Below are 19,518 nucleotides of genomic sequence, written 5' to 3' on the forward strand. Positions count from 1 at the left end.
GTGATTGGTCCACCAAAACCCCTCCCATCATGTAAAAAAACGCATCATAGGTATTTCTGTTTGCGACAGTAAAAACAAAGATGAGCCAAGTTGAGGAGTGATTTAACTCAAACTGCAACAAAAGTCGCTGTTTATTATTGCTGGTCTTCTCAAATCATACACAACAAGTTGCTGTTTCCGACGCGGAACCTACGCCGTAGGACCTAGCACAACTATAACGAAAAGTATTTTTCGTTTACGGCCCCAGCTAACGTTTCCATACATATCACTTATTTTTATGGGCACTTCCCCCAGAAAACCCTGCCCACCCATAAATCAGTGGGAGACACTAACTTACAAATATCACATCACGTGACAGCTTTGTTTAATTACAAGACTCAACAATGGCATGAAGAAAGAAGTGTGTTTTGGGGTGTAAGGAGAAGAAAGCCAGCATTATGGAAACAATGGATATAGTTTGTTTATCCGGGCTAGCAGCGGAGTTTTGCGTGTGTGTTTGATGCGCTGGATTTGATTGAAAAGTCCCAACCATTTCATGAGTTGCATGCGGTAAGTAAGACTTCTATGTTATGTTGGAAATAGGCGGGTAAGTGCATATTATATAAATGTGTAAATTGTGTACTATATAATGTATACAATCGTAACTACAGATCGTCTGCCAAACCTCACATCAAATAGCGGTAATCCATGATCGCCATCTTCCCTTGTCTTTAGGAAACTAAAACATTTGTTATTTTTGATGATGTATTTGTTCCAGAGTTTAGTTTAGCAACTAGTCAGACCATTAAACAAACAGAGACCAGAAGTTAAGTTCCGCTCAGATGCGTAATGACATCACTGCACATGCCTCCAACGAAACCGTCGATACATAATATTATTTTAAATGTGGAATTACACTGTGTTGGACATTGAGAGTGGACATTTAAAAAAGGAGAGTGTAAAAAGTTTACAGTAGTTTATGGGATTTTATATAAAAATTTTATATTTTTATGTTTACTGTGCGCAATATAACACGTGTTCATGTTTTGTGTGTAAAAAAATGCACTAATTTTCTTATTTCTATACCGCTGTTTTCATGGTCCTAAAAACGGCCGATGTCTTCCTTGTTCTTTGAAGTCCCTTCTTCAGAAATACGTAAAGAGTTTTGATTGTGTAGCTGGTTTCATGTAGGGCTGCAACAACGAATCAAACAATCGATTAAATCGATAAAAATCGATTACTAAAAGAGTTGGCAACGAATTTCATAATCGATTTGTTGTGTCACGTGACACAGAGATGTTTAATTATTTAAAAAAAGAGTGAACACACTTGGTCTCTCTTGCGCACTGTTGCTTGCAGAGTTCGGCGCCTAATAGACAGGGCGGAGAAAAGATAAAAAAACAGCGGAAGTAGAGGAAAACCACAAGTCAGTGTTTTACTCCTCCCAAACATAAGCGCGTCACCTGGAAGCTAGCCGGCAAAGAGGTAAACAAACAAAGACGACACGCTTATGCTTTATTGAGCGACAACAGCGGGTAAAAAAAAGTTTCTAGAACCAATAAAAACTCCAACGACAAACTCCAATGATATTAAACAAAGAAATAAAACTTTAAGAGAGAGCTGTATGAACGCTTTTCCCCATCATGGACCTGTATGTTAAATCATCGCGCCGTCACTCTCCTGCTGTTCTGTACTGCGCGCTCCAGCTCATGGCGAGCAAGGTTGTGCCCGGTCCAACATACAGTACAACATACAGTAAGTGCCGCCTTTATGCGTAAACATCGTCTTAATTTTTTTTAAGGTGAAGTAATGAATGGTTTATTTGCATTTTTTGCGGAGTAGAAGACGCATTTTCCGTTTTCACAAGACGCATTTATGTGGCCAAATGTAAATGGAACAGTTTTAACAAATGAGATAGCTATCCGATCAGAGAAAACACATGAAGTCAAATATAAAGGTACAAAGCTGTCACTGGGGCAGTACCCTTTATAAAAGGTCCTAATATGTACAATTTAAGTACAAATATGTAACTTTGAACTGCCAATATGTACTTTTGAAGTACTAATATGCACTTTTTGGGTACAAAGGTGTACCTTTTTGAAAGGGTACTGTCCCAGTGACAACTTTTGTACCTTTGTATCTGAAAGTATACTCGTATACTATCTTTTTGATCCCACCAAGAGAGGCTTCTTGATGGTTAATGCATCATAAAAAAGTCTATTTATTTGGCAGATGTAAAGCTTGTATTTGTATTTTTTGTGTTAGTCCATTTTTATTGTATTATTATTGTAACAGCTCAGGTATGTTCAAGGAGCAACATGTTTGTGTAATTTCTAAAGATTTTAGTTCTGTTTTGAATAAGGGGTTGGAAATGAATGCTTTTCTTGTTTTTTGTTTTTTATCCGATTCATCGATTAATCGAAAAATAATCGACAGATTAAAATAATTGCTAGTTGCAGCCCTAGTTTCGTGTTTGTTATGATTCAACAACAGCTTAGCTTAGCTGGCGACTGCCATATTCCTGTGGACCGAGGTTAGTCAAAAATTATTATATTGACGTCATACATCCGGGAAGTAGAGGGCTATAGTCCAAAGCGGCCATTCTCTGTAGTAATTGGAAAGCGAATTCTGTTAAAGAAAATATGTTGCTTGGCATTGAACTTTGAACTTTATAACTTTGCAGGCAATAGTGATGCTCTAACAGCAACATTACACACTAACTAAAGTTTGAAAAATGGGATCACAAAAAACGACAGCTTTAAACCCTCTTCATGCAAAAGTCTGAGTATCACAAAACAAACCAATGATAACAAGATAAAATGTATTGTGTCCAAAGACTGATATTATTCTTTCTCCACCCACTCTTTTCTTTCCTTCAGTCTTTCTTTCTCTGCTCTTTGTCTCTCACCAGTGGATATCCGGTGAGCAGGTGTACACCAATGATCTGGTGCCATTTCACAACACTTAATTCTCTAAACAGGACTGATGCCAAAAACCTAGCATGGCAGCCCAAAATATTCTGTGTGTGTGTGCGTCACTGTGTCAGGATAAACTGATCATTACATAGATATAGCATTCCTGAAAAAAAAAAATACATGTTGTTCTCAATGTATCAGGGAGCATATTTAGTTGATTTGGTGCAGCTTTACTTTTAAGTTAAAAGTTTTACTTTTAAAAGTCTCTTGATCCCTCTTGCAGTTTAAGTGCCAGTGTTGAACAGTACTTGAATGTTATTGGTACATTACCAGTTATGTCACAATAACCCCAAATAATAATGAGCCTCTTTTGACCAATAAATGTTGTTATCCTTTTCAAAAATTTGTTACATGTCCATCCCTTACATTCTGTAGGTGTACGCAACAGGTCAAAACAGGCCATGAATCATGATTTTAAAATAGCTACATTGTCATATCAAGTGTAAAAGGCTTTTTTTAAACTAACTCTACAAAAACTGGACTGGAATTAAATGTATTTGGTGTGCTCTGCTGTTCGAAAAGCAACATAGCCTGTGTACATGCGCATAATGACATCGTTTTGGTACCATGATACTCACATGATAAAGACATCCAGAGCATCAGTAGGCGACCGGACAACCTCAAAGTAGGTCTGGAGAATGGTGTTGGTGCCAGACAGAGCCTCATGACCGCAACCGCAGAACAGCGCCACTCCAGCGTACAGCAAGATGGTTGCGATCAGAGAGGCGTAGGGTATCCCGCTCAGACATTTAAGGCAGCATTCAGAGCACCCTGAGAACAGAAGTTAAAGTCAATCAATAAACAGTTTAAACAGATGCTTTGATAGCCTGTGCTGTAAGGTAATGCTTCATACAAATAAAGCCTATAGCTGCTTGTAGTTTTTGTGTCCCTACAATAACATAATTGATTCAGTTTTTAAACAGCGAAACTACATTACGGGTGCCGTCAGTCCACTATCTAATGCTTAAGTACAGAGTGATAACCAGAAGGAAACTGCAAAGCACATTCCGATTAGATGGACCAACACAACATCAATCATGCACATGTCCCACAAAGGAGGATGTTTACCATCACATCACCCTAACCAATCATAACCGCCGCAGCTGAGTGATTCATAGAAGCAATTCGATGGCACACATGCAATATTGATCATAAAATTGCAAACTGAGAACGGCACCAGTGGCGGCTATTCCGCAGCTCAGAGCTGCAATGATTTATGGTTCATCATAAACAAAGTCCTACCAATAGAAAAAAATAGTGGATCAGGCCTTTAGAGGATATATGCAATCATCCAGACCTCAGGAATGAGTATGACCTTATTGTGAATTTGATGATAGAGGGACCGACTTAAGCTTGCTAAACTTTCACAGCACATGCACTTATGCCCCGCAGAAAAGACTTCATACAGAACATGGAGCTAAGCTGAACGCTCACAGCTCCTAGCTTCTCGCTAAGCATCTCTTAGCCATTCAATGGCATTGTATCTGCTTTCTCCCCATTGCTTGAAGCTGTGCCCCAGAACCTGCTGTTTACAGGAGTGTGGATAATGTGCATTTTTCAGGAGTCCTGGCTGTCACAAGGAAAACAGACTTACTCTTCCATTACACATTGAGAACAGCCTGCAGATCTGAGGAAAGTAAATGCTTTAGAGAGCAGGAAAATATGACTGCCTCTACAGAAATGCAGAGATTTAACAACGATAAATGTTGCACAATATTAAATTCAATTTTATTTTTCAATTAAAGTGCCTTTCACAATGTCTGCTGTACACTTTAAAACATGTTGGGTTATTTTTAACCCATTGTTGGGTCAAATATAAATAGTTTCTGGGTTAATTTAACCCAACGGTTGGGTTTGTCCCCTTTTGACCCAATGCGAAGATAACCCAGCATTTTTTAGTGTACAGTAGCTAAGCAGCTTTGGAGATAAACCTACATTACAACCGAAATAAGAAAGGCCATATTACCAATTGTCCATTTTCTAACATTCAATGTGTGCAATTCTTATATGGTTCAATTGTATAACATTGTTTGGATAACTAATTCGTTTTTCTCTTGGAAAACATTCATGGATACCTTTGAGGTTTTTATAAACCAGGAGAAACAAATAATAGCCCTAACGGACATCATTACTGTGCTAAAGACAATTATTTATGGACAATATTACATACTTTTTTAATAATACTGGGCATTACTAAGGATGATATTTTAAAGATGATATGTTTTTACACAAAAATATTAAATGCTGCATACAGTAGTTTACTGTAGTGTCTACTTAAAGCAACACTATGTAGTTTTTTTACCTTTAAATAATGTCTCTAAAATTATTTCAGTGATAGAACAACTTTTAACTGGACAAATTGTACTGTTGCTGCAACCTGAGCAGCCTCCTAGCTGCTACAAGCACACTCTGAAAGTGGCGGTGGAGGGAGGAAACATAGCCCCGCCCCTCCCCCTGCCTGCAGAAGAGTGTCTGATACCAGGCACTGTTGCGCTTTTCAACCACATGGGGGAGCTGTAAGTCATTTTTACATGGAAACTACATAGTGTTGCTTTAACATGATCTCACAAATTACGTGAAATAGTCACAAAATATTTCCGCCATTTTGCATGTCTGTGCCATGACTTTCTTTTCGTGTCAGTTTCACGTATTGGTTACTCAACTGTTTTTCCTATTTTTAAACCATTGTCGCTTTGGTTTGTGGTCAGATTTGCTGTTTTCGCTAGGATGTCACTTTAAGTATTGGTTTATACTATTGGGTGAGGACGTCATTTAATGTAACAGAAAGTCATTCTAACCCTAAACCAACGCGACAATGGTACGAAAATAGGAAAAACAGTTGAGTAACCAATACGTGAAACTGAAATGAAAAGAAAGTCATTACCCGGACACTTAAAATGGTGGAAATATTTGACAATGATACGAATAAATGAGCAAAACATTTCATGACTATGACATATAATTTGTGAGATCAGGTTGTTTCTACTACTGTTTGAATCTCAATTATTCAAGATACTGTCTCATTTTAGTCAAATTTAAGTCAGATTTTAATGCCAATAAACAGCATCATACTGACATCCATGCTTTGTTCTTAGGATTCAGTCGGTCTTGGAAGTGATTAATGTGAGACCCATAGTCTGTGTGTTTTGATCTCAGTGGGATTAGACTTGAAATCAATATTTTGCTAGAATAGACTGTCCTTTGGAAATACAATTCACTTGCAAGTAAAACATAATGCCAAACTTTCTTCTAGCTCTGACTGTAGCATATTGTGCTGCAATCATTAGTTTGATTTCCAGGGAATGCATGAACTGATTAGTTTGGATAAATATGTCTGTCTTTTTGAATGGTCTGAAAGTCTTCAGCAGAGAATATCCTGCTGTGCTTTTCATTATTATTTTAATTCAGAAACAGTGAAGTTTTATCAATATACACAGTATAGCTGCCCTTGGGAAGGAAGTCTGCCCTGTGAGATTTAAAATGCAAGCTCGGGTATCAAAGTAAAACAGATTGCGTTGTAAATAAAGTCCTATTTGAATCTTTATATGCAAGAGCACTATGTATTATACAGAGAACGGAAACTAAGGAATAAGGAGCAATCTGTGACTGTTAAGCTTTACTGTCTGGGGTGTTATAAAATAATACATCTACTGTATAAATCTACTACAAAGAGGGAAAAAAATTGTCTTTATCAGATAATGGTAACATTACTAGCATTTTCAACAAAACATTTAAGGAAAAACAAAAACCCTACTGATACTGACTTTATTAAAGGTGGTGTGCACAATCTCCGGAAGCCAATGTTGATATTTGAAATCAAATAAACAAACACGCCGCTGCCTCAATAGAATCTGGACCTTCTTTTGATAGCCCCACACATTCGTAACCCAGGAAACGATGTCGGTTAGTAGACATCCCCCTTACTGCTGATTGGCTACAAGTGTGTTTTGGTACTCGGCCCGCCTCCCTTTTCCAAAGCATTTCTCAAAAATCATGCACCCCGCCTTTAAGGCTGAGAGGAAGCATATATTTTATTGCAGCTCTCAAACAGTACGGATGAATTGCTCCCTGTTCTGCCAAAATTCTGCTTTCTGCCTGCTTGTCCACTGATCCAGAAACTCTAAACCAGAGACCATTAAATTCCTAATCGCCTCTCTTTTCTCACACAGATTATTATCGTAAATAAATATGTTGGAACAAATTATTTACAAATCTTATTGATACCTGAATTAATGAGATATGTTTAATGGTTAGAAATAAACACCTAATAAAACTAGAGAATATAAAATCACATTATTTACTGTACATTTGGCAGCTTAGTCCCTGGCAACCCATTGGGGTTACAACTTGCAACTCTACCAGATGAGCTCCAGGAACATAATTATTTTATGAGTTATTTTAAGAATTAGTTAGTGAGGTATAACCTGATTTATTGTGTAAAATGAAATGTAAGAGCAGCCTAAGCCTCTCTACAGTATATAGCACCAAGGGGCAACCTTCCGATATCTATCGTGAAGCCAACACGGAAGTGACTTAAAAGGATAGTTCATCCAAAAATGATATTAAACCCATGATTTACTCACGTCGTCTGAGATGTATATGTCATTTTTCAGACTAACAAATTTTCAGTTATTTTAGAAAATGTCTTTGATCTTTCAGTTAATCAAATATAAAGTTACTCCTTAAAGTCCAAAAAATGTGCATCCATCCTTCACAAAATAAATCTAAATGGCCCCACGATGATAAACAAAGGCCTTCTCAGGGTAATCCGCACCATTTTGTTGTAGAAATATCCATAAAACTTTATAAATGAAAATAACTAGCTTCCGGTAACGCCGCCATCTGAGACTATCAGCGTAGTGTACGCACTTTTCTTAGTGACGTATGACAAATTCGGAGGGTGGGGCAGAGCAGCAGCACAGAACCCTCTGTAAACTGCATACAGTCTCATCTTGAATGCGGACGCGACTAAGATGGTGGCATTACCGGAGACAAGTAATTTTCATTTTCGAACAATCCCTTTAAACTGCATTTCATCAACTGGCTTTAAAAGAGAGTCAATTCCCAATGCCCCCCCATTTTAAAATGCCCATTTTAAAGCCTTTACAGCAGAAATTAACATGTTTACAGGTTGGTACAATAAGTGGATTTGGAATAGATAATTTTGCCATGTGAGGGGGTGATTTTTTTCAACTCATCTGTTTAAATTATATTAAACCTTAAAGTTCTGCATAATTAAGGGAGTGGCCACTTGAGTGACGGGTGAACTACCACTGCTTTCACTACCGTCAAGCTAGGCGGGCGTGGTTTTAACAACCAGCCACTTTAGCTTTATCACGTCCCGTCCCATGCCAATATAGGCCCCACAAACTATTGGCTTCAATAAAGCTCTTCAACCTATGGGTGATGTCACAGACACTACATCCATAATTTTTACAGTCTATGTATAGCTCATTAGAAATGCCACCCATAATAATAAAGAAACATGAATTGCCCAAAAAAGACACAACAATTGCATTCCAGATGATATGTTGGTTCATCTGTCTGCAGCACTGCTGGAGTAAAGTAGGTTTACAACTAAAATGCCTGTCTTATTTTCTCTCTGTCCACCATCTTTGATCCACCGTCAGTGTAGTGTCTGGATCACATATATCACAATAACAACAGGGCAGATGTAAAAGCTTACCATACCTACAAATGGCATCTCTACTTTTCACATGCCAATTTTGGACTTGAAAAAGGATCGTGCACCTTCAGCCAAAATTCCAAAGAGAAGGAATCTTGGAATACTTTCCACTTATATTTTCCTAAGCTCCAAATGCAAGTTGGAATAAAATATATGTAAAGCTTCTAAGGCAAAATCCAACAGACCAGACTACTGACTTTATAAATCTAGCAATGTTTTTCATTTTTATTTATTGCCATATTTTGTGTTATATTAGCCTGGCATAAAATTGAAAATTCTTGTTAACACTGCTGGATTCTTACAAAGCTGCCACATTTCTACCATAATGGGGCAGTTGTGGCCTAATGGTTAGAGAGTCGTGCTTGTAAACAAATGGTTTTATACTCTGATCTCGACAGTAATGCATTTCAGTCTAAAACACAAAGCCAAGCAGCCACCATCGCATATATACTTCATCAGATGCAGTGCTCCAAGCATCTCTGTTAGCCACAGTCAGCTGCTGGTCTGACTGGAATACGAAGCAGCTCCCCAGTGTGCTACTACTAATGGCACGCTGAGTGACCGCAGATCAACAATATAGCAGATACAGAGGGAGGAGCCAAGCTGACATCTGTGAAAGTGAGAACCTCAGCATCATTCAGCTGATGTGCGCGCGGTACATCAGCACTGACATCTATTACATTTCCATATGAGCCACTCAACAAAGATCATTTATAATTTAACTCCCATCATTGTGATTTATTTTTTACTTTGAGCTGTGTGTTTGACAGATTGCTCTATGTTGCTTCTCACGTTTGTTCAATTAGCGCTGACTGGTTTGGATTTGGCATGACCATCCTTGATGGATTATAAAAGACACAAGTGGCTTTTCAATTAGCTACATGGATGGGGAACACCTGGGCAGCCTGGTGGGAGATTATAGTATGCTGTTTATAATAATTACATCTGCAATGAATGTAAATTTGTTTTTGGCTATAATTATTGCTTGTTGTGAGGGCCGTCCCTATACTCACCTCACACGCATACACTCAGAGCAGCAGAAAGCCCTGTCCAGTAGTAAGCTCTGTGCTAACCACAAATATTGGAAATCAGAAGCACCACTCTAAAACCACTAGGGACCTCACAGTGTTTATCCCCTATAAAGTCTTCCCATTGCCCCATTACTAACAAAGCAAGCATAACAGTCTGCCAAGGGATTGGGTTGGCTTGAATCTTCAGATTTACCATGTTAGTGGATATACAAGAGGCAGTCCACTAGCCTTTATGGTCTACACTTCATTTATTTAATAAGCCACCCATACAACTGGGCATATGCATCAGCAAAAGGGAAAATATAGTTAGCATACAGTGTTATTTTACAAAAATGTGAATGAATAAATTTCATTTTTATGCTTCATTTCACAACACTAATTGATGCATTCATATTTTTGCTGGAAACTGTACAAGTCACCTAATTGTCACCCAATTTCAGTCCACAAAGCACTACATTTCTCCTGCAATTCATTTGATGAAAGACATAAGATGCAAAATTTGACAAAAAACATGGTATGTTAAGTTCTTTTTAAAAAAAAAAAAAACACCATGTTCTGACTAATTTTAACATATATCGGTGACATTGTTTTGTCTCAAGATGTACACCTGTAGTGTTTTTTGTAAAGTATGTTTTTAAAAAATTCTTAAATGACCTAATATAAATAAGGTCTTATCCTGGATTAACCTAAACCCTGTCCGGGAAACAGCCCCAATATGTTTGAAGGGACAATGTGTAGTTTTTTAAGTATTTTATTAGTCAAAATCAATGTCTTTATTCATAAATATGTCCTCATTGGTGTCAAGTCACCTCTGCCAATGATCTGACCTTTCATTGTAAGGTTAGAATTTCTTCTCTTTACTTACATTGAACATGTAAACGCAAGAAGGCTTCCATGTCGTTCCGCCATATTAAAAAAACTACAATAGCAGAGAGGGACAAAAAGCACTAGCCTACCGCACGCGTTTCCACAATGTGTTTTCGTTCAGAACACGTAAACCAGCTGAGATCAGTGAGTAGGCTACATAAAGGCTATTGTAGTTGCAACACGCACTTGGTAAAGCGAGGCGCTAGAGATCACTATTTGTTTGAATGCAAAATACAATTTCATCACTAGATGGAGAAAAATCCTACTTACTATCCCTTTAAGTAATCGTAAATTGAATTTCATTGCATCCATACAAAAGAGGCCTAAAGAAGGCTGTGAAAATGTGATCAGTGTTTGTACTTATTGCCCAAAGATGGCTTTTTTCACTGCTGCAAATAATTTATAAGGGGAAATCATTTAAACGACAATACAAGAAGTGCTAAAGAGGTGAAATGCAAATTTACCAAGCCTATCAATATTGAACCTGGGAGCAAATAAACAAAAGTAAATTCACTTAGATATTTGAACTACAGTTCAATTCAAATTAATTCAATTCAATTTTATTTATATAGCGCTTATTATAATTGTTTAATTGTTTCAAAGCAGTTTTACATTAATAGATGCAGGAAAAACACAGAAAAATCATAAAAACAGCACAATACAGCGGTTAAAGCAACACTAAAGAGTTTTTGATCTTTGCTCCCCCTACAGGTTGGAAGCGGAATTGTCCATTACCACTGCCGTAAATAATTTAGCCTACTGCAGCAAAGCTGGCTCTGATTGGATTGTAGGTGTGCCGTAAAGCAAGTTTTTGTAGTTTTACTCGAACTACAGGACCGGGACCCGACGGTTTGAAACTTCTTTAGTGCGGTTTTGGCCGATAGAGGGCTTCAAAGCGAATGTGAAAGTGCCTTTCACCCTGTTTCGAGAGGATGATCGACTGAAACTTTTTTGGAAACATTATTTTAAGGTTAAAAAAAACTCTTTGCTGTTGCTTTAAGATTAACCATACTAGCGAGCGTAGTAAAACTTTAACCCATGTAAGAGGGTGCTAAGTTAAGCAAATGTCAGCCAAGGGGTAGAAAAAAACTCAAAGGAAAAAAAACCTGTGGGCGAAAAGTCCTAGGAGGGGAAAAAACATTGTGGGACATGCAGACATAGCTAATTCTGTAGAGGATATATTATATAATAGGTACGATTTTTAAAAATTTTATGGGGATTAAAACCTAATATGTATATATACATGGATAAATAGATTAGATGGAGGCAGCTGGTGGTTGTTGCTACAGAATGTGAATACTAGTGATACATCTGATGGTACACTGCTTGTAGTCATACAGTATTTATTGTCAATCGATCAGAGACCCGAAGGCTTCTTCTTCAAAATTTCTCCTAATACCTTTGGGATTGACAGGTAGGGGAGCCAAAAATGGCGGGCTTTCATTAAAATCTGTGAATTAGCAAGAACTGTGTTGATTGCTTTCTGCTCTTCTCAGTTTCACACAAATGTTGTTAATTGGATAGCTCAATAAGTAAAGGCTGAATAGAGCCATCCTCTGAGATTAAAGTAATTAATGAAATACATTTAACAAGCTGCTGCTGACCACTGACTGTACTGCATTTGTGTAAGAGAAGAATTTACGATCAGTCATTTCCTAGGTGGGTGTTTTATAATTGCATGCATTACAAACATTACGACAGGTATTTAGTTTTATTACCCGAGCTTCAAAGGAGTGCTTTACACATGGTAGACAACAATTTCTGTTTCAGACAATGTAATGGCCTGATTTTGGCAGTTTGACATATATATCAGTTTGGCAATAAGCATCAGGGCACTTGTGTCTTGTATAGTCTATCATAGTAGTAGACACATTTTGTGACGTTGACCAGTTGAAGCACAGAAACTCCTGTGTACACATCTTTCAAACATGGCAAAACAAAAGAGAGATGATTTTGTTTGTCAATGCTCTTGTTTCCAGACGTTAGTCGCAAGTTCTGTATTTGTTATTGTATGATAGACATAATACAGATTTCACTCTACAATTATACTAAGTGAGTTGTGGGATACAAGTATTTTTACTGCTGTGAGGACAGATGACCTAAACATTGTTTTCTTGTTTAATGCAGCTGTCAGCTGTCACAGGCATCAGTGTGACTCAGAACAGAAGACATTGGTTCACAAACTAGAGACCGTACTTAACTGAACTCTGTTGACATTACCTCAGGAGAAACAGTCCTGCGTGTCTCCTGCTTTGGTCCTTAAACCCAAATAATTGAACACTGTAAAGCACACTGAATGCACACTGTAAAGCTGAGGTTATGATTTCGGTGTCTAAGAATCCTGGGCCGGGTTTCCCAAAAGCATCATAAGGCTAAGTTGATCGTAAAAACGATCGTACGAATCATCTTAATATTACGGGCCGTTTCCCAAAAGCTTCGTAACTTAAGTAGCACTTGACAATCATCGTAGATCTACGAGTGCTCTGGAGTAATCGTTCATTCATAAGTGCATCGTAAGACAACAGAGTTACAAGGTCACCTGCAGGACAACCAGCAAACTGCACTCCTGCAATGACGATAATGTAATGTTTTAAATGAGAAATTTTAATTACTAAACATAAATGAATAAAGAAGGAACACATATTTGGTAAATTTTGGTAAAAGTTGGTACTAGCAAATTGATAAATGGTTCCTACAAATTGCTTCTATAATTAATCTACCGTAAAAATAATTGTTTTGAAGTGAAATGGCATCTGATTAAGAAAACCAAATAAATATGTACGGTACAATGCAATAATCCCTATTAATAAATAAACATAGATAATAAAAAACAAATAATAATAATTATCTAAACTGTTACATAAAATGCAGAAGGCATTTTGCAGTGGGACGAGTCCTAACTAGTACATACGGAAAGGAATATTTCATTATGCACAAATTATTAAAACATTTTAATAATTTTAAACAAATACTTTTTTAATGACTACATTTTATAATATTTAGTCATCAAACAATAATGAAAAATATTATAAAAAAACATTAGTGCAAATCAGCTGAAGATCATTAGCCTAAACAAGCTTCTGCTACAAATTAGAGTCATTCTATAGGTGATATTTCAGCACTTGACAAACGGATAGCGACTCGTAAGTAGCACTTAAAACCCAGCTGCTAGCGATTGTTAAACGTGCATCTTTGGGAAACGCACGTAAATGAACAACGAATGTTCGTTAAGTAGCTCGTAGAAAGCGCTCTTAAGAGCTAAGTTCAATCGTTATTGGGAAACCCGGCCCTGAAAGATTCCTATAATCCTGGGACAAAAACTGTCATCTTTGGTTGCTAGTTTGACATGTTCAAAGTCAATAATGACCATTCTGATTAAAAGAATTCTCTAATAAAATTCTGCCAGTGGCAGAAATTTTAGGACACAACTGCATAATAAAATAAGTAATTAAATTAAATTAATAAATTTTTTGAGCGTGCTTGCCGCGCGTCTAAATTCAAAATAAAGTATTTGTGTGCACAAAAGACGCAGAATGTGAACCTCCCCTAAGGCCGTCCCAATTGAAAGGCTGCTTAAAGCAACACTAAAGAGTTTTTGATCTTTGCTCCCCCTACAGGTTGGAAGCGGAATTGTCCATTACCACGGTCGTAAATAATTTAGCCTACTGCAGCAAAGCTGGCTCTGATTGGATTGTAGGTCTGCCGTAAAGCAAGTTTTTGTAGTTTTCACTCGAACTACAGGACCGCGACCCGCCAGTTGGAAACTTCTTTAGTGCGGTTTTGGCCGATAGAGGGCTGCAAGCGAATGTGAAAGTGCCGTTCAATCTGTTTCGAGTGGATGAACGACTGAAACTTTTTTAGAAACGTTATTTTAAAGGGAAAAAAACTCTTTGGTGTTGCTTTAATATGCAACCTCAGAATGTGTCCATCTTTCTCCGGGCTGCAAAGGATAAAACAAATGGATCATTCACAGCCTAAAGTATACTAGGGACTTCCGCGTATGCGCACCGTCCGCATGACGTCATTTTCGTCATCAGGAGGGTCCGTGGCCGGCCGCACGGACCGTCCGTGTGCAGCCCCAAACAGTCCGCGTAAAACAGAGCATGCGCGTGAAAATATTTAGACAGGACACTCCACTATAAACAATTATACAAAGGAAATAGACAGCATTTGCACACACACTATCGTTTATCTTCTTTAACTTTTACTTCTTCCAAGGACAGAAAGCTGTGGAGCATGTTTGGTACCATAATGTTTGATTCCTGTTTTTTGTTGTCTTTTTGTTTGTTCTAAAATGTGTTTGCAATAGTGGATCAGTTACTTTTCTTCACCTATCCTAATGTTTTAATGTACTGAAAATGTTGCCAAATCAGTGCTGCCCTGATGGCCTGTTAGACTTATAATTTGAATAAGAAATCATTTGTATTGTGTATAGTGTCAAACGCGGCCATCCGCGTGTAGCCGTGGGGAGTATACTTGGAAAGCTGCGCGGACGCGGAAAAAAGGTATACCCCGGCCTTAAGCTTTCCAGATATTCGTTGTGCACCTGTAACGGCTGAATATGACAGCTGGATATTTAAAAGTAAACATATAAACCTTCATTAAATTAAAGTGTGTATTTAGCAGAAAAAAGTTTCTTGTTACTGTTTTAGTATTATAAGTTATGTTTTGTATTAGTATTATTCAGTGTATTTTACATATATTTCTACGGTTGATTAATTTGATAAACTGTTGGTTAGTTTAATCTACATTAATATGTTATATTTTCTCAAATAAAATGAATATTTTTATAATGCCATATTTAATTTAATAAATGAGAAACTGCTACACTGTCTCCTGCTAACAGGCGCTGTAGGCGCGTACAGCGGGTGACGCAACTTATGGATCTTCCAAAGGCTTATTTTTAGTTCTCTTAATGGACTTTGGAAGCTGCAACCTTCAAAGACAGAGTCCACACCTCAAAGGATGCGTCCTTCGAAGGATCCTTCGAAATTGGGACACAACTCTTGTTTGAAGTAAGAGTTGGCTGGTGTCACTATAGAGACCTGGGTCACCACCAGTAATAAAAATGGAGCACGCTCTGCTGGAAAAATTAAGTAATCACACCATGTACAAGTACTGATCTGCATTATGTGTTCTATAGAAAATCATTTTATATCGTTGGCAAATTTGCAGTATATATGGCACTATAAATATATCTTCTTATTGGCCGGTAAAATCGGTCGTGACAAAACCTGCCAGGGGCAGCTGCTACAGTCAAATTAAGTAACAGTTACAGTACAATGTAATCCTCAGATAACAATATATACAGTATATATGCTTATTTTTACGAGCTAACAACTATGGGGGATCCCTAGAACTGTCACCAGACCAAGATTCTCTTCAAAATCACTTTAATCACTGGTCTGTTCCTGTCATACAGTGAACATATGTTGATTCTTCAGTGCTTGGCGTTTGGCTTTTTCATCAATAGGCTTGGGTAAGCATACGTTACAGCAGAGAGACAAATGTGCGAGCGAGCCAAGCGCATGCAGGAGGCACCATCCATTATTCAAAACCAGTGCAGCGCGACACAGCGAGGGGCTTGCCATCACTATCAATAATTCAACTATCTCACCACAAGCCCCCTCCATTTCTCTCTATCTTTTCTTTATTCTCTTTGTCTATTTTGTCTTGGGTCTCCTTAAAATGAACAGTGTCCATTGATGTGCATAGTCCAAAAGAAGTCTATTACAATATAGTGTTTTCAACTACTGAAAAAAAATGGTTTTAGTGCTTACTTTTTTTTTGAGAGAGAGAGTCAATGAAAAAAAAAATGCAAATAAAATGCAACTAACCATAAAGTCATTAAGAATAGCAAAATTAACAGGCTTTGAAGACCTTGTTATCAAAATAAATAAACCTGCCAGATCTTTAAACCAGGCTCCTATTTTATCATTTCTTTTAAATGAATCTGTATGACAAGTTGGTTAACTCCCTTCATAATCGTGCCTACAAAAACAAGACAGGGTAACATTAAAACACCAAGCCACTCTGGACTAATTGACTGATCCAACAAAGGGCTTGACTAGGGCAATGTAGCGTGTCCTGCTTCTGCTGTACAACAACAAAAGGGAGTCCTCCTGGCACAGCCATCCCATCCGTATCCCTCTCGTTCATTCGCTCCATCTGCCAGACTCTTGTCAAACAGTCCTGAGGGGATATGCCCCTCCCACGTCCACTACCCATTGGGGTCAAAGGTCATAATTATCTAATGGTTACTGTAGCTCTCAAAGAGAGAGAAAAGAGCAGGCGTGGCTGTAAAGTGTTGCACGGGTGGCTAATTAAAATACAGAGCTCCTTCTTCCATTAACCCCATTAAGGCCTGTTCCAGTACCGTATTAAAACACAAGACCTGAATAACTGTCCAGATCACAGTTAAACAAAACCTACGTGACAGAAACAATGTCACATTTGTTTTTGTACAGCTATCAACCATGCAGAAGATTTGATTTAATTTTTCACGTTACTGAACTGAATTTATTTATTACATTCACAATTAAATACATTTTTTATAATCATTTAGCATCCTGTATGAACCAACTCATCCGGGCGTTTAATCGGCCAGTGACACTGCCATTACAATCCAAGCAAATTCTGCTTGAGCGCAATGACCCACTTACCGTACGTCAACAAAATCAGTGCAACAATGGAGAATCTGACACATCTCACACAGAACGAGCCTGAGGGCTACTAATAGAGATGAAAATAAAGGAAGCTCGGGAAGTGGAGCTTTGGCTGTGGGTTTCAGGGATAGACTAATATTAATGCATTCCACAAAATGTAACCTAATTTCCTACAACAGCAGTGCTAGATTTGAATACAACTAAAACACTGATAAGAATTCTAAAAAGCAGTATTCCCACATAACAAAGTGACAGTATTATGCTAATGGGGAAAGAAAAAGGCTGTGAAACACAAAAATGTATTTTATCGATAAAATAGCTTAAATATGTGGACATACAGTATGTATATATATTTATAATTCTATCATTTATAACTATTTATTTAAAAATGTATATGTGCTAACACAAAGACGTGAACATGATTATTCAGTTTATATGTATAAATATACGAATTCATCCTGCTATTGTACTCAATATTTCTATTACAGTGGTTTGGTTGTTAACATGTAACAACTATTGCTATATCCATGGCTAAAACCAGTTAATCTACACAAGTTGATATATACTGTCAACATGTTGGAAGAGGGGCAATCTGACATCTCCAATTCACCTATCCTGCATGTTTTTGGACTATGGGAGGAAACCGGAGTAAACCCACAGTGAAACAGGGAGAACACGCAAACTTCACACGGAAGGCCTTCTGACTAAGCCAAGGCTTGAACCAGGGACCTTCTTACTATGAGGCAACAGTGCTACCCACTGAGCCAGTGTGCCACCCTGGTATTTTGGGTAACTCCTTGTTATCAACAGTAATACGTCAAGTGGACTTCAGCTATTAAGTACATTTCAATGCCAAAGCTTTTAAAGAAGCTATAATTAATTCCATTGCACACAGGTTAACCTCAACTTGACCTCTTAAATAAACATAATTCTCAAACTACTTTGATTTGCCAATAAAAAGCTTGTTGGTATCAGCCACCATAGTTTGGTTCATTTGGCAACAGTTGAATACAGTCTCGGCCATTCACAGAGTAAAGCGGAGGCCATAGTTTCATTGATTTGGCAAAGCACTCTCATCCAGTCATGACCATTCAGTAGTAAATAATTATCCAGGACCTGGCAACCACACTTCAGACTGTCTGTCTTTGTAACACTGGGCAGGAATCAACATGTATGGTCTTGCTGCAAAAAGGGTTTTCATTAAGGTGACAAAATTTTTAAAATGAAAAGCAGGGAGATTTTCTACTTCAACGGTCAAAATATAATTAAAAACTAATTTGTAAATATCTATGAATTAAAAAACACAAATACAGATTTTTTTTATGTTTTTGTCTTTTGGGGTTTGTGGAGGACAAAATACCAAAAAACGGGAGTGTCCCCGGAAAACTGTGGCATCTGAGCACCTTATTTTTTTTTACCATTAAACAGTCAACTAAATTCATATTTAACCTAAAATGAATATTTTTTTTAAATTCTTGCTAATATCACTATAAGTGATAAACACAGTCTACTTCATAAATAAGATCATTATGATAATTAAAGGATTAGTAAATTTTCTTTTAAAAAATCCAGATAAGTTACTCGCCACCATGCCATCCAAAATGTCTGTCTTTCTTTGTTTAGTCAAGAAGAAATTAGGTTTTTTGAGGAAAACATTCCAGGATTTTTCTTATTTTAATGGACTTCAACACCTAATTCAACACTTAACAGTTTTTTTCAACAGAGTTTCAAAGGACTCTAAACGATCACAAAGAGGCATAAGGGTCTTATCTAGCGAAACCATTATCATTTTTGACCAGAAAATTTAAAAATATGCACTTTTAAACCACAACTTCTCGTCTATCTCTGGTCCTGTGCATTGCCAGCAAGACCACACGTTAATTGCGTAGTGACATAGAAAGATCACGTGTTACATATATAAAACGCACATTTGCGGACCATTTTAAACAATAAACTGACACAAAGACATTAATTAGTTTCATTCGACATACAACAACCCTTATCCCTCGTTTCTGATCGTTTCGAGTCCTTTGAAACTTTTGAAAAAAACTGTTAAGTGTTGAGTTACGTATTTAGTGTTGGGGCCATTTAAGTCCATTAAAATGAGAAAAATCCTGAAATGTTTTCCTCAAAAAACATAATTTCTTCATGACTGAACAAAGAAAGACATCAACATTTTGGATGACATGGTGGTGAGTAAATTATCTGGGTTTTGTTTTTAAGAAAATGGACTAATCCTAAGAAATGGACAGCAGATGAACAAAAACCTACCACCTTCAACCCGCAGCAACAGTACCACGGACCTGGCCAAACTG

The 19,518-nt window shown here is 37.4% G+C and overlaps 1 protein-coding gene across 3 annotated transcripts in view; it reads right to left on the reverse strand.

The window, feature by feature from the left end:
• The window catches only part of gpm6ab (glycoprotein M6Ab), a 70,512-nt gene that overhangs the window by 8,623 nt on the left and 42,371 nt on the right, over positions 1 to 19,518 (reverse strand). For all 3 annotated transcript variants that reach the window (XM_065265545.2, XM_065265544.2, XM_065265546.2), the window contains exon 2: positions 3,533 to 3,725. In XM_065265545.2, the coding sequence (XP_065121617.1) occupies positions 3,533 to 3,725 (193 nt within the window). The remainder of the gene's footprint in view (positions 1 to 3,532; positions 3,726 to 19,518) is intronic.

Source organism: Paramisgurnus dabryanus, chromosome 4, assembly GCF_030506205.2.
Source record: "Paramisgurnus dabryanus chromosome 4, PD_genome_1.1, whole genome shotgun sequence".
Taxonomy (NCBI): domain Eukaryota; kingdom Metazoa; phylum Chordata; class Actinopteri; order Cypriniformes; family Cobitidae; genus Paramisgurnus; species Paramisgurnus dabryanus.